This window comes from Littorina saxatilis, linkage group LG4 (assembly GCF_037325665.1).
Source record: "Littorina saxatilis isolate snail1 linkage group LG4, US_GU_Lsax_2.0, whole genome shotgun sequence".
NCBI lineage: Eukaryota > Metazoa > Mollusca > Gastropoda > Littorinimorpha > Littorinidae > Littorina > Littorina saxatilis.
This window is the reverse complement of record NC_090248.1, coordinates 22,489,441-22,511,442: the sequence shown is the minus strand read 5'-3', so window position 1 is coordinate 22,511,442 and position 22,002 is coordinate 22,489,441. Positions and strand designations below refer to the sequence as shown.

At 41.9% G+C, this 22,002-nt stretch overlaps 2 protein-coding genes across 7 annotated transcripts in view; one reads left to right on the top strand and one right to left on the bottom strand.

Annotated features, from left to right (window-relative positions):
* LOC138964239 (filamin-A-like) overlaps window positions 1-2,774 on the top strand; it is a 208,762-nt gene extending 205,988 nt beyond the window's left edge. For all 5 annotated transcript variants that reach the window (XM_070336133.1, XM_070336134.1, XM_070336135.1 and 2 more), the window contains one exon: window positions 713-2,774. In XM_070336133.1, coding sequence (XP_070192234.1) covers window positions 713-900 — 188 coding nt within the window. In that variant the 3' untranslated portion in view covers window positions 901-2,774. The remainder of the gene's footprint in view (window positions 1-712) is intronic.
* Window positions 2,520-22,002, bottom strand: part of LOC138964241 (pseudouridylate synthase 7 homolog) — a 29,920-nt gene continuing 10,437 nt past the window's right edge. The window contains exons 6-17 of one of the 2 annotated variants that reach the window (XM_070336141.1): window positions 21,815-21,941; window positions 21,409-21,535; window positions 20,251-20,328; window positions 19,382-19,447; window positions 18,097-18,159; window positions 15,043-15,168; window positions 13,140-13,347; window positions 10,216-10,408; window positions 9,637-9,780; window positions 7,994-8,063; window positions 6,471-6,622; window positions 2,520-5,956 (exon numbers count right to left, since the gene is read on the bottom strand). In XM_070336141.1, coding sequence (XP_070192242.1) covers window positions 5,829-5,956; window positions 6,471-6,622; window positions 7,994-8,063; window positions 9,637-9,780; window positions 10,216-10,408; window positions 13,140-13,347; window positions 15,043-15,168; window positions 18,097-18,159; window positions 19,382-19,447; window positions 20,251-20,328; window positions 21,409-21,535; window positions 21,815-21,941 — 1,482 coding nt within the window. In that variant the 3' untranslated portion in view covers window positions 2,520-5,828. The remainder of the gene's footprint in view (window positions 5,957-6,470; window positions 6,623-7,993; window positions 8,064-9,636; window positions 9,781-10,215; window positions 10,409-13,139; window positions 13,348-15,042; window positions 15,169-18,096; window positions 18,160-19,381; window positions 19,448-20,250; window positions 20,329-21,408; window positions 21,536-21,814; window positions 21,942-22,002) is intronic. The other variant, XM_070336142.1, reaches the window with a different exon arrangement.

Sequence of the window (22,002 nt, the reverse complement as noted above, 5' to 3'; positions counted from 1 at the left end):
TGAAAGTGTTTTTAAATTGATTTCGAAAAAAAAATTTTGATAATAATTTTTATATATTTAATTTTCAGAGCTTGTTTTTAATCCGAATATAACATATTTATATGTTTTTGGAATCAGCAAATGATGGAGAATAAGATAAACGTAAATTTGGATCGTTTTATAAATTTTTAATTTTTTTTACAATTTTCAGATTTTTAATGACCAAAGTCATTAATTAATTTTTAAGCCACCAAACTGAAATGCAATACCGAACCCCGGGCTTCGTCGAAGATTACTTGACCAAAATTTCAACCAATTTGGTTGAAAAATGAGGGCGTGACAGTGCCGCCTCAACTTTCACGAAAAGCCGGATATGACGTCATCAAAGACATTTATCAAAAAAATGAAAAAAACGTTCGGGGATTTCATACCCAGGAACTCTCATGTCAAATTTCATAAAGATCGGTCCAGTAGTTTAGTCTGAATCGCTCTACACACACACACACACACACACACAGACACACAGACACACAGACACACACACGCACATACACCACGACCCTCGTTTCGATTCCCCCTCGATGTTAAAATATTTAGTCAAAACTTGACTAAATATAAAAAACACCACCTGCGCTTACTTCCCTTTGTTTCTCAGAGTAATCCAGAGTAAGGCCTGAAACCTTACGTAAGAAAGATAACCTTAGCTCACTCTCCTCTCCCTTCATTCTTGCAGGCAACAACATCCTGTACGTGGGCATGAAGGGCCCCAAGTCTCCCGTGGACGAGCTGACGGTTAAGTTCATCGGCAACAACCAGTACACCATCAACTACACCGTCAAACAGCAAGGCCAGTACATCCTAATCGTGCGGTGGGGAGAGGAGGACATCCCTGGGTCCCCCTTCGCCGTCGAGGTCATCTGAGCGCCTCAATATCGCCCACTGCTGCTCCTGTAGCCTGCTGAATTATTGTGTACTCTGCCCGTGTGATGACCTATCGTCATTATGGACTTTACCGATTGAGAATGGGTAAAAAGGGAGGAAGAGAGAGTGATCTTAATTATGCAATAGAATATCAAAATGAGTTGATGTTGGACTTTTTGATTATTGAATCATTTTGTTGTTAGTTTGCTGGCTTTTAGGTTGTTTCTTTCGTTTTTGTTTTGGAGTGAGTTCATAAAGAGTTTACAATGATACAAAATCAAAATTCTGCTTTAAGAAGTTTTGGTTTGATTGACAAAATTTTGAGTGTAATAGGGCCAGATTTGTATTTCAGTGCATAATCCGCATTTAGAGAATATTTTGTGTGTCTTTGAGAACACACAGTCTCAGAGACTGGATAAAACAAAAGATAATTGTGCAAAAACTTTGATTGGTGGTAGACGACTGCTAGGTTTGTATAATTAAGTGTACAGAGTTCAATGTGTTTTTCACAGTAATGAGTTGCTGGCGAAATGCGGACAATAAAGTGGACAGAACTCGAGCACCGATGAGTTTCGATCATGAAAAAATTGACCTGCTTCTCGCAGATGAGAGAAGGATGAAAGAATTTATGATTGACGCTGTCACATGCGTGCTTCTCCCTTTCTGACAAAGGTGTGACAGTTCTCACGCTTCTTTCCTTTCTCTTATTCCCTCCCTGAGCACTGATTATAGTTTAAGTTAACTTGATGCCGCTCAATGACTGAAAAGCTCGATGATTTTGTTTGAAACCGCGAGTGGCTTTATCGACACACGTAGAGGTGTGCCACACTTATTAAGTCCATTTTCAAATGGTGCTGTGCGAATGGTTTTGAAGTAAAAGTTGCATTGTTTGTGCAGTTTCACGACTTTTGTGTTTTGTTTTGACGTATAATCAACTCATGTACTCATTCTCATCAGCGCGCTGTGAACAAAGGTTTTGTCAATGGATGACATTTTGTACTGTATCATCATGTGGTTTGGAAATGTAGCATGCCCACTGGTTGTTATATGTTTTTTCAAATAATATGTGTTAACACTGATAATATACACTTTAAAGCAAATAATCTTTTCTATAGAAGCTTTTTTTCTATAGCGATTTTTTTTTTACTCTTGTTACATTTTTGTCTGATTTGTAAAAAAACACTATCTATGCATTTTTGTTATTGGTAAGTGTCAGAGAAATCTCCATATTTGTCTGAGATCTGTATTTATTTTTGTAGCACTTTCAGGCTTGGAAGTTCACGAGAACAGGGTTCAATAACTTTTTTCATTTTTTTTGTTTTTGTTTTTTTGGTGATTTGAGTTCTGTTATGAATAAATCATGATAAAATATTCTGATTTCCTGAGCTTATCATTGTTTTATTATGTTGCATTATTTCCACTGCTATTATACGCTCAGAGCATAATGTGAAGCTGCTGCTGTGAATGTGAACATTATTTAATTAGTGTGACAGCAATGTCACAAGTAGTGCATTTTTTTTATACATTCATTTTTGTAAAGCTAGCTCGAAACCTTGCCTTTAAAACCAGGACATTCTGTCTTTTTCTTTTCAATTTTTTTTTGTCTTTGATTATATTTGTTCTTGCTTTCCAGTGATTTTTCACACCAAAAATAAGTCATGACAAGTCACTGCCCCCTTAAATATTCACTGTGTTTTCCTGCTCACTCTGCTATCTTGCAAGGTGGTAGATGCTTTTCCTCTATGTCCCTATCCTTTCAGTTTACAGCTAGATTTCTAACGCCCTACTTTCTAGCTGTTGCTTTGCAGGAGAAGCTAAGCTCGCTATACTGATGCCTAACATTTATTACAATAAAAAATATTTTCAACTCAAAACTTGTTTTGGCCTTTTCTGTTGCGATTGAATGTACAGTAGAAACTTTCTGTTTGCAGTTACCTGGAGTGGGTTTTTGTGTGGCTGACATGTGTGAATTGTGTGTAAAGCTACAACCCAGTTGACAACATTCTCTGAGATTCTGTATTTTGTGTACATGTTTGTATGTGTGTATACATGAGTGTGACAAAGAGAGATGTAGAGAAGACGACAGAGAGAGGGGCAGACAGAAACAGGCACATTCTTTTTTCTGTTGTAGGTGTATTATAAATCTTACAGCCTTCATAAAGCCACTAAGAAGCGGCAAAAGCTGTTCACAATGAAACATTTGGTCACAATATGGTTGACAGTAAGAATGATTCTCTGTGGATGAGAAAGACAAATAACATCTTTCTTTCTTTATTTGGTGTTTAACGTCGTTTTCAACCGTTCAAGGTTATATCGCGACGGGGAAAGGGGGGGGATGGGATAGAGCCACTTGTTAATTGTTTCTTGTTCACAAAAGCACTAATCAAAAAATTGCTCCAGGGGCTTGCAACGTAGTACAATATATGACCTTACTGGGAGAATGCAAGTTTCCAGTACAAAGGACTTAACATTTCTTACATACTGCTTGACTAAAATCTTTACAAACATTGACTATATTCTATACAAGAAACACTTAACAAAGGTAAAAAGAGAAACAGAATCCGTTAGTCGCCTCTTACGACATGCTGGGGAGCATCGGGTAAATTATTCCCCCTAACCCGCGGGGGGTAGACAAATAACAGTACAATGTTCAGTGGAACCCCCCTTTTAATTAAGACCTTCAAAAATGTGAGAAAATCCGGTCTTAAAAAGGAGGGAGTTTTTAAATGGGGGTAACTTTACAGAGGTTATGAACAGAAAGTCAAAGAAAACAGTGTCTTAAAATGGAGGGAGTCTTAAAAGAGGGGTTCCATTGTTCCTGGCATACAGTACTTGACACCCCAGACAGAAGCATTCAAAACCAAACTGCATTTTCAAACAAAGCATTTCATTTGAGAACGAAAACCAGGAGGCTTAATCCATGAAACATTTAATAAGTGACAATACAAAACATTCAGTTTGTCCACTTATTTATTTTGAAAGTGAATAACAGACAAATAATATTTCATTTGATTGTAGGACATGACCTAATTTCACATTGCTTAGAGCATTCCATTCACAACTGCCAGTACGCCTGGCAATTTAGGCAAGCTTCATACTTCATTCCTTAATTAATAACCTCAAAAAGTAGACATGGCTGTACGATTCAAGAAAATGGACAACAATCACATTAGGTCATTGCAGGATTTTGTATTTGTCTCCGACAAAAAAATACTTCATTACCGCGAGAAAACACTGTTCAGCCTCATATTTGATTATTATTACTTGCACTCTTCCAAACAGCATCACATTACATTCTATTACACACTTACTTCCCTTCGTTTCTCAGATCTTATAGCCCTCTCACATTATACTCTCGAGGCAACCCTGTAACGATATCTGTATTTCTGCGTTTATTCGTAAAAAAAACCCAGTCTTGATCAAAGGACTTTGTCTGGTCAGAAATAAAATACGAGCTTGCCGCTTTCATCTTGAAAGAATGAATAGGAACAAGAGACTGCAGGCGGGCGGGGATGTAGCTCAGTCGGTAGCGCGCTGGATTTGTATCCAGTTGGCCGCTGTCAGCGTGAGTTCGTCCCCACGTTCGGCGAGAGATTTATTTCTCAGAGTCAACTTTGTGTGCAGACTCTCCTCGGTGTCCGAACACCCCCGTGTGTACACGCAAGCACAAGACCAAGTGCGCACGAAAAAGATCCTGTAATCCATGTCAGAGTTCGGTGGGTTATAGAAACACGAAAATACCCAGCATGCTTCCTCCGAAAACGGCGTATGGCTGCCTAAATGGCGGGGTAAAAAACGGTCATACACGTAAAATTCCACTCGTGCAAAAAACACGAGTGTACGTGGGAGTTTCAGCCCATGAACGCAGAAGAAGAGACTGGAGGTGAGAAGAACAAGGACAAGATAACAATGAAATGTACTCACCAAAACACACACAAAAACATGAATAGGACAAAACATCTTGTTTTGAGGATGAAAGTCGTTTGTTCATTTCAATTCTTCTTAGTCTCTCAGCTGCCAGTAGATTGGTTCCGCGTTACTGTCACTTATTCTTGTTGCATATGTCCTGTACATTTAGAGGCCTCATGCCCCTTTGATTTTCAGACCTTCAAAAGAGCTTTTTAAGACTTTAACAACGAATTAGTCAGATTCAGAATATGCTACAGCTGAAAAAATTCTAGTGCTACAGTACAGCTTGTAAAGTTTTGTGCATGTTGAATATTCAAGTGTTTCTGCTGAGATTCCTAAGTTCAGTACATCCTAGAACATTCAGTACAGCTTCCAAAGTCACGTTACTCAGAAAGCTCAGTGTGCATGAACAGTTTCCAAGTCCTGAACAACTTCAAAATGTCAGCGTTTACAGACAGTTTTCAAACTTCTGTATAGTTCAGAAACTCCAGTGTTTTGCTATGGCTTCCCAAATCCTGAACAACTTGACAATAGAAGTGAAAAAGTTCAGCTTACTTTCCCTTCCTTTCCATTCCATTACAAGTCCACCGTTACAGCTTAAATAGTCCAGTGTTTCTGAACAGCTAAAAACAAAGTTGGTGTTTCAAAACAGCTTAAAAAATGAAAAGTTTCTAAAAAGCTTAAAAATTCCACTGTTTCTGAACAGCCTAAAAAAAGTCTAGTGTTTCTGAATGGCTAAAAAAAAGTCAAGTGTTTCTAAACAGCGTAAAAAATCCAGTGTTTCTGAACAGCTTTAAAAAACCCAGTGTTTTTGCACAGCTTTAAAAAAATCCAGTGTTTCTAAACTGCCCAAAAGTCCAGTGTTTTTTAACAGCATGAGAAGTCCAGTGTTTCTGTACCTTCAACAGTTCTGTACAGCTTAGAAACTCCAGTGTTTCTTAACAGCTGGGAGTATTTTGTGTTCAGCACACTCATTCGTGTTTCCACTCAGAGTCCCACTTGCAGCCTCTTAGTGCCCATCAGGTGACGTTCATGGAAGCCTGCTGTGCTGGAGATGTGTCGGTTTTCAGCACCTCTCGAAGGGCCATCGTTGCGTAACTCGATGTCGGCAGGTTGAACGTCAAGCGTAGAGCTCTCAGCTTTCCATCTGCACAGTTGAAAAAGATGGAAGAATAAGATTGATGAGATATTTCAAACAATTGTGTGTGTGTGGATGTGTGTGTGCGTGTGTGTGTGTGTATGTGAGTGTGTGTGTGTGAATATCGGGGGTGTTGGTGTGCGTGCGTGTTTGCGAGTGTGTGTGTGCAAATCTCTCCATGTGCGTATATCAGTGTGTGTTTATATGTGTACAAATGTATTTGTGTGTGTGTTTGTGTGCGCATGCATGTATGTGTGTGTGTTTGTGTGCGCATGCATGTATGTGTGTGTGCATGCGTGCATGATATCATCAGCTGAGATTTGGGGGCATATCTTGTGAAACTGAAAGAATGCAGACGGAGAAAAGCTGCATCCAACCAAGTTGCCGACATTAACACACAGATACTAGTGTTGAGGAATAGTACTGAAATACGTATCCACATTTGGACCTATACATATTTTCAGTCCAGGTCCAACTTGTCTAAGATCTGGTAACAACACTGCACACACACAAACACCCCTACCTTCAACAGACTGTGGCTCTTCAACTCCATCCATGCGGTCGCTGTCACTCAGCGCCAGTGCCACAGTGGGGTCGTTGTAACGAAACGTCTTCCACTCGACATCTGTCGGTTGGACAACAATGGCACGATAGCTGCCAGGTAAGGAGAAGTCCCTGAAACATTGCATTACAGTTAGCATTTACTCCAAACGAATCCTCCAAAGGCGGGCTGATGGAGACGATGATGCAAGTCATCTTCCTTTGTAGATGACTGTGTCAAATTCTCCGTACCAAGTGACCCTGCAGTCTTAGCCACAGGTATGCTCAACAATGACAACATTTCTTCTTCTTTCTTCTCTTTGTTCGTCAGACAACATTTAAGGCCAAAATAAAAAATAGGTCTGTTTACGGTAACCCGACCGACCCTATTTTTTTCGCGCGACCCTAGACTTTTTTTTGGCATTTGGGGAAAAACAACCCCCCCCAAAAAAAATCTTGTTTTTTTTTGCAAAATAACGTAAAAATATGGTTTTTTTGGAGAAAAAAAAAAAAATCCCGACCTACCGACCCTATTTTTTTGGCCTATGTTACCGTAAACAGACCTTTTTTTTTTTTTGCCTAACAAAACACATGATTTCTTACATCCTTTACTTACAAATCGTTCACTGACTGTATTACAGTAGGTTCATGAAAGAACTAATACATACATGAATAAATAAATTAATAAATAAATAAATACATAAACTTTAAAATAAGACTGTATCTGCGATGCGAGGCTTCTCTGATGAAGACACCTCTCAAAAAAGAACGCCTTCTGTTATCCCTTTGTCTGTCATTCTTACCAAAATGATACCTGTCATGACAGACCACCTGTATTGTTTGGACATTTTGGGCGGGGATGTAGCTCAGTCGGTAGCGCGCTGGATTTGTATCCAGTTGGCCGCTGTCAGCGTGAGTTCGTCCCCACGTTCGGCGAGAGATTTATTTCTCAGAGTCAACTTTGTGTGCAGACTCTCCTCGGTGTCCGAACACCCCCTGTGTGTACACGCAAGCACAAGACCAAGTGCGCACGAAAAAGATCCCGTAATCCATGTCAGAGTTCCGTGGGTTATAGAAACACAAAAATACCCAGCATGCTTCCTCGGAAAACGGCGTATGGCTGCCTAAATGGCGGGGTAAAAAACGGTCATACACGTAAAATTCCACTCGTGCAAAAAACAGGAGTGTACGTGGGAGTTTGAGCCCACGAACGCAGAAGAAGAAGAAGAGTTAGGACATTTTGGCCGCAGAGTGTACTTTCATCACAGGTACTGTGGATCCCCCTTTTAAGACTCTCTCCTTTTTAAGACCCTGTTTTCTCAGACTTTCTGTTCATAACCTCGGTAAAATTACCCCCCATTTTAAGACTCCCTCATTTTTAAGACCCGATTTTTTCAGATTTTTAGAGGTCTTAAAAGGGTGGTTCCACTGTATCACTGTACAGCTACAAGGAACGGTTTATCCCATAATGAAAAAGTTGTGCAACACACACCGATGAACACTGACCTGTTCTTGCGCTCCATGCTGTTAATGTCAAACCCATCCTTTTCCAGATGCTCTTTGTACCAAGTATGCACTGCCATGAAAAAAACATTTAGTCATTAAATAAATCAAAGCAATTCTATCAAGTCCTGATAATAATGGGTTCATTTACTGGTGACTCCATACAGCTGAAAAAAAACCCAACTTCTGACATTAATACACCCAAAATTAATCATTGTAAACTAAGCTCCACTAATATTTTGGTTACAGTTAATAAATCTGTCATTTGAAACCACACATGATATCCAAACTCAGTTATTGAGATAGTGAGATAACAGCAACTGTGAGCTTTTGAACTGTTTTCAGACAGTCTTGCACAGGGATGCCTCTCTTCTTCTTCTTTCATGGACTGAAACTCACCTTTTTTTTACGTGTATGACCGTTTTTACCCCGCCATTTAGGCAGTCGTACGCCCTTTCGGGGGATGCATGCTCGGTGTTATTGTGTTTCCATAACCGTCTGAACTCTGACATGGATTACAGGATCTTTTCTGTGAGCAATTGATCTTGTGCTTGCGTGTAAACACAAAGGGGGATAAAATCTCCACCCTTAACCCATAAGGAGCTGCCTGGATTTGAACCCAAGACCTTCCCCTTGCAAGGCTGGCGCCTGTTTGAATACCTATCAAAAAAGCCAAAATACTGGTTTCCAATTTAACCACATACACCCATTCTTCTTCTTCGTCATTCATGGGCTGAAACTCCCACGTTCACTCATGTTTTTGCACAAGTAGGATTTTACGTGCATGACCGTTTTTACCCCGCCATTCAGGCAGCCATATGCCGCTTTTGGGGGAAGCATGCTGGGTATTTTTGTGTTTCTATAATCCACCGAACTCTGACATAGATTACAGGATCTTTTCCGTACGCACGTGGTCTTGTGCTTGTGTGTTCACATGAAGGGGGATAAGGCAATAGCAGGTCTGCACATAAGTTGACCTGGGAAATCAAAAAAATCTCCACTCTTAAACCACAAGGCAGCCGCGACCTGGACTTGAACACACGACATTTCGATAAGGAAGCTGATGTCTTATCCACTAGGCCACTTGGCCCGTCACATACGCCCCTCATAATCCCTGTTTCATTCTCTGTCAGCCCTTCTTTCCCCATGATTCGCACCAACACATACGCCCCTCGTAATCCCTGTTTCATTCTCTGTCAGCCCTTCTTTCCCCATGATTTGCACCAACACATACGCCCCTCATAATCCCTGTTTCATTCTCTGTCAGCCCTTCTTTCCCCATGATTCGCACCAACACATACGCCCCTCGTAATCCCTGTTTCATTCTCTGTCAGCCCTTCTTTCCCCATGATTCGCACCAACACATACGCCCCTCATAATCCCTGTTTCATTCTCTGTCAGCCCTTCTTTCCCCATGATTCGCACCAACACATACGCCCCTCATAATCCCTGTTTCATTCTCTGTCAGCCCTTCTTTCCACATGATTCGCACCAACACATACGCCCCTCGTAATCCCTGTTTCATTCTCTGTCAGCCCTTCTTTCCCCATGATTCGCACCAACACATACGCCCCTCATAATCCCTGTTTCATTCTCTGTCAGCCCTTCTTTCCCCATGATTCGCACCAACACAAAGCCAATCCTACCTTCATTGTTGGGATAGAGGACATCAAAGCCAGGGAGAGGCAGAACAACGTCGTAGATAGTGTATTGTGACACCTTGCCGTCTTCCAATACGATGGGTTTGACCCTCTCTCTCGTCTTCTTGTTCTGGGGGTGCTCTTCCTCTGCTGTGTCAAAAAGAAGCAAACATGAAATTGTAAACAAAATGTACATGCATGTACCAGACCTGTTCTCAAAAGCACACACACACAATCACTCACTTTCTAACACACACACACACCCTCCCCCCCCCCCACACACTAATATACTCTCTCTCTCTCTCTCTCTCTCTCTCTCTCTCTCTCTCTCTCTCTCTCTCTCTCTCTCTCTCTCTCTCTCTCTCTCTCTCTCTCTCTCTCTCTCTCTCTCTCTCTCTCTCTCTCTCTCTCTCTCTCTCTCTCTCTCTCTCTCTCTCTCTCTCTCTCTCTCTCTCTCTCTCTCTCTCTCTCTCTCTCTTGGGATTTCTCTTAGGTTTTTGTTTTTCTGTTTCCCTCCCTCCCTCCCCTTATTAATCAGCCACTTCACAACAAAACCTGTTTCATCCATTCTCAAAATACACTCACCTTGAGAGCCATTTTCACCATCAGCATCGACCATCTCAGGCTCAACCTCAGCATCAGCCACAGCACCAGAGGGCAGCACCAGGTCTCCCACCACAGGCTTCAGACCGAACGTCTTGATGCGCCGGGAAGCCATGATGTTCCACACCATGCTCTGGTAGGCGTGAGGGTAGATCAGTCTCAAGTTACGAGGTATCTGAAACAAAGGAGAAAACACCTGAAGTAGCTGTTGACCTTGATATTTGTGCCCTGAAAACATCTGAAGTAGCTGTTGATGTTGATATTTGTGCCCTGAAAACATCTGAAGTAGCTGTTGATGTTGATATTTGTGCCCTGAAAACATCTGAAGTAGCTGTTGATGTTGATATTTGTGCCCTGAAAACATCTGAAGTAGCTGTTGATGTTGATATTTGTGCCCTGTAAACATCTGAAGTAGCTGTTGATGTTGATATTTGTGCCCTGAAAACATCTGAAGTAGCTGTTGATGTTGATATTTGTGCCCTGAAAACATCTGAAGTAGCTGTTGATGTTGATATTTGTGCCCTGAAAACATCTGAAGTAGCTGTTGATGTTGATATTTGTGCCCTGTAAACATCTGAAGTAGCTGTTGATGTTGATATTTGTGCCCTGAAAACATCTGAAGTAGCTGTTGATGTTGATATTTGTGCCCTGTAAACATCTGAAGTAGCTGTTGATGTTGATATTTGTGCCCTGTAAACATCTGAAGTAGCTGTTGATGTTGATATTTGTGCCCTGTAAAGTCACTTTTGTCTTTTCACAAAATGTAAAAGCTCTGTAAAATAGTCATTTTTGTTGCATGATTTCTTCTGTTGTACAGATTTGTACAAAAGTTGCACAATCATCTACTAGGCCTTCATGATCATGGGCAAGTTTTGCTTTAATCAGCTAAAAGGAAGTGTATAGCAGGGGTGTCGTTTGGGTCGGCCCTTCGGCCAATCGCCGATTTCTTTTTTTACTTTGGCCGAAACTTTCATGTCCCTATCGGCCAAATGTCCGAAGAGTATTCGCCTAAATCGGCCAAAGTTTGTCCAGTTTGGTCAGGCTTTGATTGCTAAAACTGCTGCCGATGTACTTAGTCAACTGACTGGCGTTTATTTCCTTCGCGAATACCAAAAACGAAACATCAATGTTTTGAACGGAAACCATTGCAAAAAAATATAGATGCCAGAGTGGTTTCCCTTGGACAAGGGAAACTACACTCTCAGCGTTTGCGTTCGCCGGTTCGCGATAGTTTATCAGTCAGTCAGTGCTTTCGATTTGGATTTGAACATCATGTCGCAACCAAAAAAGAAAAAAAACTAAATTGGCCAAGGTTTGCTACCCTTCGCCAAGGTAAGTGATTCCGGACAAAATGACAGGAACACCGCGAATGTGGACAGTGTCAGTGTGAGTGGTAGTAGTGTAGCAGACGACATAGCAGACGATAGTCACCGCGAATCAAAATCTGCTGAGCCAGAGAATGAAAAGCGTCCTCCAAATCGTGGTTTTCAAGCAAAATGGCTCACCCTACACGGTCTTTTATTGTCATGTTTCCCAAGGTTTGTCAAGATTTGCACAAGATTGGAAGAGGTTTACTTTCAAGAAATTAAAGTTAAAGGTTTGAAAAAGTTTCAGGTGTCTGATGTAATTAAATCAGCAACATATAATCCAGGGGGTGTTACAGGGTCCCCCCCCCAATAAAAAAACATTCTGTCTGAATTTTGTTTTTCTTTTTCTGTCTGTAAAGCCGGGGGAAGAGTTAATTGTTTAGTTGTCACAGTATGCGACACGTCTTCCTTCTAACCATACTATATGATGTCGAGAGCGGATATCAGTGAAGATAAATTGCCATTATTTAATACTAACGTTAAAAGAAATAATGAGTGGCTGCTGACACCAGTTGATCATGTTTAAAATCAAGGATAAGCCACAAATTGTTTATAAAATAGCTAACATTCTTCAGCTTCAGGGGGGCTTTGCCCCCCAGACCCCCCAACGGGACCCTGGACCCCAGGTTGTAGCCCCCCCCCCTCCGCACCTGTAATCTGTGTTCCTAAGACAATGATTGTATGTATTGGTGTTCCCCTCTTGAGTCTTGTGCTTCAACGACAATGTTGCGGTGACTTTGTATGAGCCAAAATAATAGCCGAACATTTTCCAAGATGTCCTAAAGCTTTCTGACAGTTTCGGCCAAATGTCCCAACATGAAAATGTGTGGCAACACCCCTGGTATAGTCAGAGCAACACACACACTTGCACACAAACATTACATGTACATGTACTCAATGACTACACAGCCCCCCAAAAGTCTCTTGACCACAGAGCGGTTTACCATCTTCTCCGTGAAACGTACCCCCCCCCCACACACACACATACACACAGAGTACTCACAGACTGCACAGCCCCACAGAAGTCTCTTGACCACAGAGCGGAGCACCATCTTCTCTGTGAAATGTATCCCCCCTCCACACACACACACATACACACAGAGTACTCACAGACTACACAGCCCCACAGAAGTCTCTTGACCACAGAGCGGTTTACCATCTTCTCCGTGAAATGTACCCCCCCCCCCACACACACACATACACACATACACACAGAGTACTCACAGACTGCACAGCCCCACAGAAGTCTCTTGACCACAGAGCGGAGCACCATCTTCTCCGTGAAATGTATCCCCCCCCCACACACACACACATTACTCACAGACAACACAGCCCCACAGAAGTCTCTTGACCACAGAGCGGAGCACCATCCTCTCCGTGAAATGTATCCCCCCCCACACACACACACACATACACACAGAGTACTCACAGACTGCACAGCCCCAAAGAAGTCTCTTGACCACAGAGCGGAGCACCATCTTCTCCGTGAAATGTATCCCCCCCCCCCCACACACACACACATACAAACAGAGTACTCACAGACTGCACAGCCCCACAGAAGTCGGTGGGTCTTTTAATCAGAGAGCGGAGCACCATTCTCTCCGTGAAGTGACGATGCTGTAATGACTCCATCGTCTTCTCCGGGTCCTTGGTCTCCGTCCACACCTTTCTGTACGGGAAGCCGTCGCTCTTGTCGCCAGCAATGATCAGGTTGACTGCCTCCTCGTAGTCTTCCTTCAGCAAAGCCCTGCAAAACATTCATCATTCACTTCTTCTTGTCCTTCTTTAGACTTAATTTGGCCTATGCTTAATAGACAATGTTCGGAAATAACTGTGTCAGGTTTGTCTGGGATGTGGAAGAGTGCACGATTTTCCCACACTCCCCTCGCTAGTGATTGGCTCCTCCATTGTTTGGCAGAGGTTTGGCAAGAAAAGGTCACTCTCCCTCAACACATCGGAACCCAACAGAGTTATTTTTGGAATTCGTCTATTGAGTTTACTTTGCGAAGTCTTTTTAACAAAAGTTCAGTGCGAAAGCTTTGTGCCGCGATTTTTGTGAAGTAGCCTTGGCCATAGACCATTTATCCTGGACCGCCAACTGGCTCTCTCTCCGCTCTTTCTCTCTATTACGAGGTAGCGGCCTCTCGCATTTAGGAACCTACGCTTACAAGCCTTTCAGAAATCAGGGGGACGTGATATCCGGTGTCGATTGTAAACATGGACGAAGTTGCCGAGGTAAGTTCTGAAAATGCTAAAATAAACTCAGCAAAAGTGCATATGGAACATGTTTTTCGATGAGTTTTGTTAAGTTTAGTTTGGAGTTTTGGAAAATCCAGTTCATTGTCACTTCCCATTGTCACAAATAACTGGAGCGTGCTTTCTTTTCACTGTCTTCGAATCGCTGGCCTTTCAAACCGGACGCAAAGCTCCCCTGAAAGGCGGTGTCGTAACCTCGAAGGGTCACGTGACGAGTTGGCGTTCCAGGCTATTTGGTCTATGCCTTGGCGGAGTCTCCCACACAAGCCTGGTGCAGTACAGTGGGACCCCCCTTTCAAGACCTCCAAAAACCTGACAAATTGAGGCCTTGAAAAGGAGCCAGTCGAAAAATGGGGAAAAATTTTACAGAGGTTATGAACAGAAAGTCTGAAACAAGAAGAGCAAACGCTCGATCGAGTCACTTTCGCAGTTCTGAATATTATATGAGGCATCAGATGGACAGGAAGAAATTGCTATTCACAACACAATGAGTCACGTTCACATAAAATTTGAGCCCGGTCACTTTTATAGTTTCCGAGAAAAGCCCAACGTTAAGTTGTGTGTTGCCGAACAGAAAAGGCTAGTTATCTCCCTTGTTTTTCTGATAACGTTCGTAAAAGGCTACAGATGTAAATACTTTGATGTAAAGAATAATCCTACAAAGTTTCAATCACATCCGATGAACTTTGTCAAAGATATAAAATGTCTAATTTTTCCTTTGACGCTGACCTGTGACCTTGAAAAAGGTCAAAGGTCAACGAAACCATCGTTAAAGTGTAGAGGTCATTGGAGGTCACGACTAAACAAAATATGAGCCCGATCGCTTTGATAGTTTCCGAGAAAAGTCCAACGTTAAGGTGGTGTCTACGGCCGGCCGGCCGGACGGACAGACTAACACTGACCGATTACATAGAGTCACTTTTTCTCAAGTGACTCAAAAAGCATGGGCCTAAAAAAAAAGGGGTGTGTGTGTCTTAAAAGGGGGTTCCGCTGTAGTAGCTACCCTTTCAAGAGAGCAATCAAACCAACAACAACCACAGTGATAAAAACTCTCCCCCCCCCCCAAAAGGGTAAAAACGGTCATACACGTAAAAACCCACTCGTGCTTGTACGTGGGAGTTTCAGCCCATGAACGCAGAAGCAGAAAAAGAATGAAAGCTCACCAAAGGAAAATAAATGTACTGACCTGCCCACCATATGTGTGGGGACGCTGAGAGAGCCAAACCTCTGCAGCCCGTAGTAGTTGACAAAGCCCACCTCCCTCAATGACGTCAGGCCCTTCTCTATGTCTTCTTCTTCTCCCACCACGTTTCTGAAACCAAGCAAAATCATGTGTTCACCATGACCTTGTATCATAGCTGCCAACCCCTGTGAAGCCCAAATAGTAGCATAATGCTGCATTTTGAAATTGTCAGAGTAGCAATTGGCTTTTAAGAGTAGCAGTTTTGGGCTTAGCGTAGCAATGGCTGCAAAATCGTAGCATGCTATGCTGAAATCGTAGCAGTTCCCAGCTCTGCATGATGTTCAGAAATTACTGTGTTAGTATTCTTTTAGGGGGTGCAACTCTTGCACTGCCACAAAAACATGACAGAGTTATATGTGTGTGTGTGTGTGTGTGTGGGGGGGGGGGGGGGTGCATTTAATAAAACGCAGCAAAATAACCACAGCCAGTTTTCCAAAACTGCAAAACACTCAAACCTTACAGAAAGTGAATAAAAATGGAAAGCAAATATGTACCATATTCAGGGATCGCGCAAGGATTTTTCAAATTGCGTATGGCTTACGCAATGTCGGCCAAAAAACGCGTAAAGCAGAACCGATTTTGAGTCACACTATAACACAGTTAAATCATGTCAAAAGCACGCATTTCACTCACCTATTTCCGGCGCTCACATCGGCTCTGGAATTCGCGGCAAGCCCTGTCTACAATGTCCGCACTTTGGCTCACGGCCGGGCCCCTTCATGGCGATACGCATCAGAGTGTCAACTCGTGCGCGTGTGCTATAGTCTGATTCAGTATTGGGATGTGCTGCTGAGCATGCCGTTTTGAATAGAAGTTGTTTTGCATACACGTTACGCATAAGCGCCGGGAAAATGCGTGGGCGGATTTTAAAACGCGTCAAATACGCAAAAAACATGCTTTACTTTACTTTCTTTACTTTATTTGGTGTTTAACGTCGTTTTCAACCGTTCAAGGTTATATCGCGACGGGGAAAGGGGGGGATGGGATAGAGCCACTTGTTAATTGTTTCTTGTTCACAAAAGCACTAATAAAAAAATTGCTCCAGGGGCTTACAACGTAGTACAATATATGACCTTACTGGGAGAATGCAAGTTTCCAGTACAAAGGACTTAACATTTCTTACATACTGCTTGACTAAAATCTTTACAAAAATTGACTATATTCTATACAAGAAACACTTAACAAGGGTAAAAGAAGAAACAGAATCCGTTAGTCGCCTCTTACGACATGCTGGGAAGCATCGGGTAAATTCTTCCCCCTAACCCGCGGGGGGTAAAAAACATGCGTTAACGCGATTGTAAAGGAAATCACGAATAACACTAACAGGCAAAGTTTGACAGTGATATCCTCCACGCGTTTAGAAGCGCTAACCAGAGATATAGCGTGACATAGGGAAGTGTGTTACACGTACTGTGAATTCAGCTCACTGACCAGGAGAGTTGACGTTGTAAATCGCAACGAAGATATCGTTACACTTAACCACTGTCCGGGGACAGAGAGGGGTTGTCACAGTAATCGACCGGGAGAAAGGAAGCCCGAGTAAAGCACTTAACAGGTAAATGGAATAAGCATTTGAATATCGCTAATGTTTATCGCATAAGTTGAATCGACTAACACTGTAAACTGTAAACATAGCAGATAGATTATCTAAGACAAGATGTCCGCTATTTATGTTTGTGCAGTGCGTCGTATAACCGGTTGGAAAGGAAGATAGCGGCCAGATGACAGTATGAAGGATCTGAGAAGCCGCCGAAGTATCATGCCTATAGACCCGCATAGCTGAGATTCGACAGGATTTCGAGAAGCTAGTGCAAGGTTATGGTTGTCCGTATAGTTGGACCATAGAGGTCACAGGGCGATAGAAACTGAGTAGACCGAGGTCGCCAGTAGAAGGAATTAGTAGTTAAATCGAAAATTTTAAAAGTAAATTTTCATTTGATTAATATACTTACCCGAATCACATATAGCATTGACACAGTCTGAGATGCTAAGGTCTGAAAACGCTTACCCGTCTAACATTTTTAAAGGGAAGCAACCCCATCACCAAAAGAGCTAAAAATAGCCATGGTAATGAGCACATACTCTGTGAGTTACCTCCCATTGGTGTGTACTACGTCACTACCTCTATCACCACGTGGCTACAATCATACGACTTTTTCAGCTTCTTGAGAGAAGGTTGTCTGTTTTTGGCGCTCCCGTGGCTGACTCTTGTGTTGGTTGACACCTGCCGGCCATGTTACCCGTCTACTTTGCTTGCTGGCTTCTGTAGTTGGTGAGCTCGTTCCTTTTGTCGTTTTATTGACAGGAATTTTTGCGTTGTATTTGCTGACTTTCTGTCCATTTTGGACTTGTGTTTTTCAGTAACTTTTGTGGTTTGACGCCATTTTTGTTGTTGGTCAGCATGGCAGAGCAGACGGTGATTTGAGTCTGCCGGAATATGAACTATAACTGTTTTTTTGACTACACACGAGCCGTGAGTCGATACCCGTAAAATAGATATCGTGTGCCTGTGAGTTCACGGACTGTTTGTGTATTTCTCTACTTAAGTGAAGGGTAGAGAGTTTTGATAGTGTAATTGTGTACGAGATTGTAATCTCGAGTTGTTTTTTCCTACAAAACTGTGAGTACCGGATTTTTGAATACCTAACATTTATGTTTATGATTGTGTGTATTTGTGTGTATGTTGTAATAACTGAATAATACAGTGGAGGGAACCTACATTTGGAGTTGTGTTTGATTCCTGTATGACAGCATATTAGCTCATTTGCATTCATTCACAGCGATCCCTGCATATTGCATTATAGATAATGATATAGCAAAAGTGAAAGTAGGTAGCATGGTGTACACTGGGTTAGGGCACAACTCCAAATAAACACCTTCTGTTGACCAAAATATACCTGTCATGACAGGTCACCTGTAATGAAAGGACACTTTTGACTTGACTGGTGTCAAGGATGTCACGTCACAGGTACCACATACTGTGTGCATAATATTTACCTGAGCACGATGGTGAAACGGTTCCCTTTCAGGTCACCTAGCCGCAGCTTGTTCTCCACATAACTGCACAAAAAAACAATTTATTTTTATCACGAAATTTCACCTGCCCTGCCCATTTTGCCTGAACTTTCACCCGTTTTAACACAAAAAAACATCAGGACTGTGAAGCAATAATCTTTAAATGCTGCACTTCAATTACAAAACACCCTTCAAATACTTAGTTTTACTAACTTTTTCTTCATTCTTTCTCTTCATTTTTTTCTAAACAGGTTCACCAGCATCCCCATTTAAACATACTATAATTCACCCCTATGTACTAGCAATACACCACAGAAAGAAAAGTGCTGTGTTCACAAAAAAACATTAAGAAGACAATACAATTAACTCCAGCTAAGTACAAGTATGCAAACCAATCATTTCCAACATACAAACATTTCATAGTGCAAGTTTGACGGCTTAAACATGTTTTCTTTTTGGGCAGAGCCTGTGTGCTTCATAACCTCAGAGAAGAGTCACTGACCAAATTTAAAATAACATATAAATACAATTTATTTCACATTCACTAACACTACATTAGAACAAGAAGGGCAAACGCTCGATCGAGTCACTTTCGCAGTTCTGAATATTATATGAGGCATCAGATGGACATTGCTATTCACAACACAATGAGTCACGTTCACATAAAATTTGAGCCCGGTCACTTTTATAGTTTCCGAGAAAAGCCCAACGTTAAGTTGTGTGTTGCCGAACAGAAAAGGCTAGTTATCTCCCTTGTTTTTCTGATAACGTTCGTAAAAGGCTACAGATGTAAATACTTTGATGTAAAGAATAATCCTACAAAGTTTCAATCACATCCGATGAACTTTGTCAAAGATATAAAATGTCTAATTTTTCCTTTGACGCTGACCTGTGACCTTGAAAAAGGTCAAAGGTCAACGAAACCATCGTTAAAGTGTAGAGGTCATTGGAGGTCACGACTAAACAAAATATGAGCCCGATCGCTTTGATAGTTTCCGAGAAAAGATATAAAATGTCTAATTTTTCCTTTGACGCTGACCTGTGACCTTGAAAAAGGTCAAAGGTCAACGAAACCATCGTTAAAGTGTAGAGGTCATTGGAGGTCACGACTAAACAAAATATGAGCCCGATCGCTTTGATAGTTTCCGAGAAAAGTCCAACGTTAAGGTGGTGTCTACGGACGGCCGGACGGCCGGCCGGCCGGACAGACTAACACTGACCGATTACATAGTCACTTTTTCTCAAGTGACTCAAAAATGGCACCCACCTGAAATTGCCTACAGTAATGTTGCGCAAAAACTTGTTCAAATCCTGCAACCTCTTTGGGGGAATTCTGAAATGAGTAACATAAATCAGATCTACACACAAAAATTCTTCGGAAACATCAAAACTTAAAACAAGAGTCTTTATATATGCCAAACATGTTCCAAAATAAATAAAACGGTGCATTTTTTTTTTAAACTGAAAAAAATGGGCCGAAAGTTCACATCTCTTTTGCCAAAACTTCACCTTTTTTTCTTAGCCCTTTTGTTGTGAAAGATATTAGGAATAACCCCACAAGAAACAAGAGGCGAAGCCTTCAAGGCTCACGTAAGAACTAGACAAACAGTAACACAAACTCAATCACTCCGTCACACATACACACCCACACACACAGTAAGCTTAGGTGACACTGTGCAAGAAAGAGAGACACTAGATCTAGATCTGTCTGTCTGCATGTAGCCTACTTACAGGGACACGACTGCCAAATAGTCTCGGCCCGCTCAAAATAACAATGACCGAGACCACACACACCACGCGAGAGAGAAAGACTACAGGGAGGCATGCCGTCATGATGCATTAATTGACGTCAAACACTTTTGACCGTGACGTAATCTTATGCGAGCTTTATCCATAGTCTTGGATAACCACTCACACATAGACTCGGAAATGTTAAAGTTTCTACCACAGACATACACACACACGCACACACACACACACACACACACACACAAACGCACAGACAGACAAAGTATATGTTTGTGAGAGGTGGGTGGGGGATGGGGTGGAGGAAGGAGGGGGAGTAGAGGGAAGGGGGGGGGGGGTGAAAATAGAAGGCTGGGAGTAAATGGATGCGTGGAGAGAAAAAGAACCAACTTGTGAGCGGTGATTTGCTGCGTGGTTTTCCCTCGCTTGTCTTTGGTTCCTGCATACTGGAACACATTGTCCTTCACCCTGAGTTGGGAAACAAGAAATGAAGATGAACACAGCGTTGCACTGCAAACTCATTAGGCCTAAAAAAACAAACAGGTGTGGTTACGGTAACCCGACCTACCCTATTTTTAGGGGCCGACCCTATAACCTTTTATTACATTTGTCAACAAAAACAACAACAACAAAAACGAGTGCAGAAAACGCAATGAAAGCGACAGCGCTCGAGTCGCACACTTATTTCCCTGTCAAGTAGGTTTAATTATACATTAGAAAAAAAAGTTTTAAAAAAAAAGTGATTGCCTACCCTTCCTACCCTATTTTTTTGGGCTATGTTACCTTAACCACACCTATTTTTTTTTTGGCCTTACAAAAAAGGCACACTGGCAGTTTGCACTGCTATCAACGTCCCAGATATATACTTGACTCTAAACAATGAGGCTAACTTTTAACAATTTTACACTTAAATGATACCATGACTCTGAAACACTTGCTTCATACATTATACATGTAACAGATAAAAACGCAAGTACAGTGTGATATCTCAAACGTTAAACAAATATGTAACCCAACTCAAAATACAAATACTTGTGCATCCTAATCCTTGCCTGTTGTCACACAAGGCCACTGGCGTGAAGCATGCATAAAAGATGTTTGAAAAATTAGTGTGCTCAGAATTACAGAAAATAGGTTCAAGTAAGTACTGCGTTCGCGCGCTACGCGGAGACGAGCGTGACCCGTCTCGGTTTTTCGGTGTGGCTAGTCGAGACTATCTTAATATAGTCTCGGCGATGACTGTTTTTGTGTGTTAATCTGTTATTTCGATGCCGACAGCTTGACTAAATGTTTTTATATCGCTTCATGCGACTTGTTAAGATCTGATTTTCTCACATTTTTTTAGGTCTTAAAAGGGAGTTCCACTGTACCTAGCCTATAGGTCTACAAGTACAATAACAACAGCAAATGCAAGTGCTTTATCAGCAGATTACTAACAGTTACAAAACACATGCCACAAGTTACAAACACTCTCATATTCTTCAATCAATTCTTGTTCTTGAACAAAAAGTCAACGTCACATTATTTGAAAGGAGAAATAAGCCTCACTTGAGGTATCTGGCCATAAGATGGATGACGTCCATGGTTCCTTTGTTTTCTTTGTACAGCACAAAGCCACAGAACGGGAATCGGGCTTTGCTGCTCGGCCACTCCTGCCCGCGTCTCTTGTCTTTCACTGAAAAAAAATTAAACAAATTAATAAATAATATTTTACAAAATGACAAAAACTACTTGAACTTGAAGACAGTGTAGAAAACCAATTCCATTCATACCCAGGAACTCTCATGTGAAGCTTCATGAAGATCGGTCCAGTAGTTTTCTGGGAATCGCTCTACACACACACACACACACACACACCATCACCCTCGTCTTGATTCCCCGTCTATGTTAAATCATTGAGTCAAAACTTGACTAAATGTAAAGAGCAGAGGAAAAAGAGCCTATCAGCAGTTACCTGCCGCTTTTAGCATGGCGGTGATGACCTTTTCACCGTCTTTGTCCTCAGTTTTGGTCTCCACATTAGGAAAGGCTGACTTGACAGCGCGGTGAACCCGCAGTCTCACGTCTTTGTTGTCCCCTGCCTGCACGTCAAACCAGTCAGAACTGTAAAGAGCTTGGAGCTATGTATGGGACTTGTGCTAC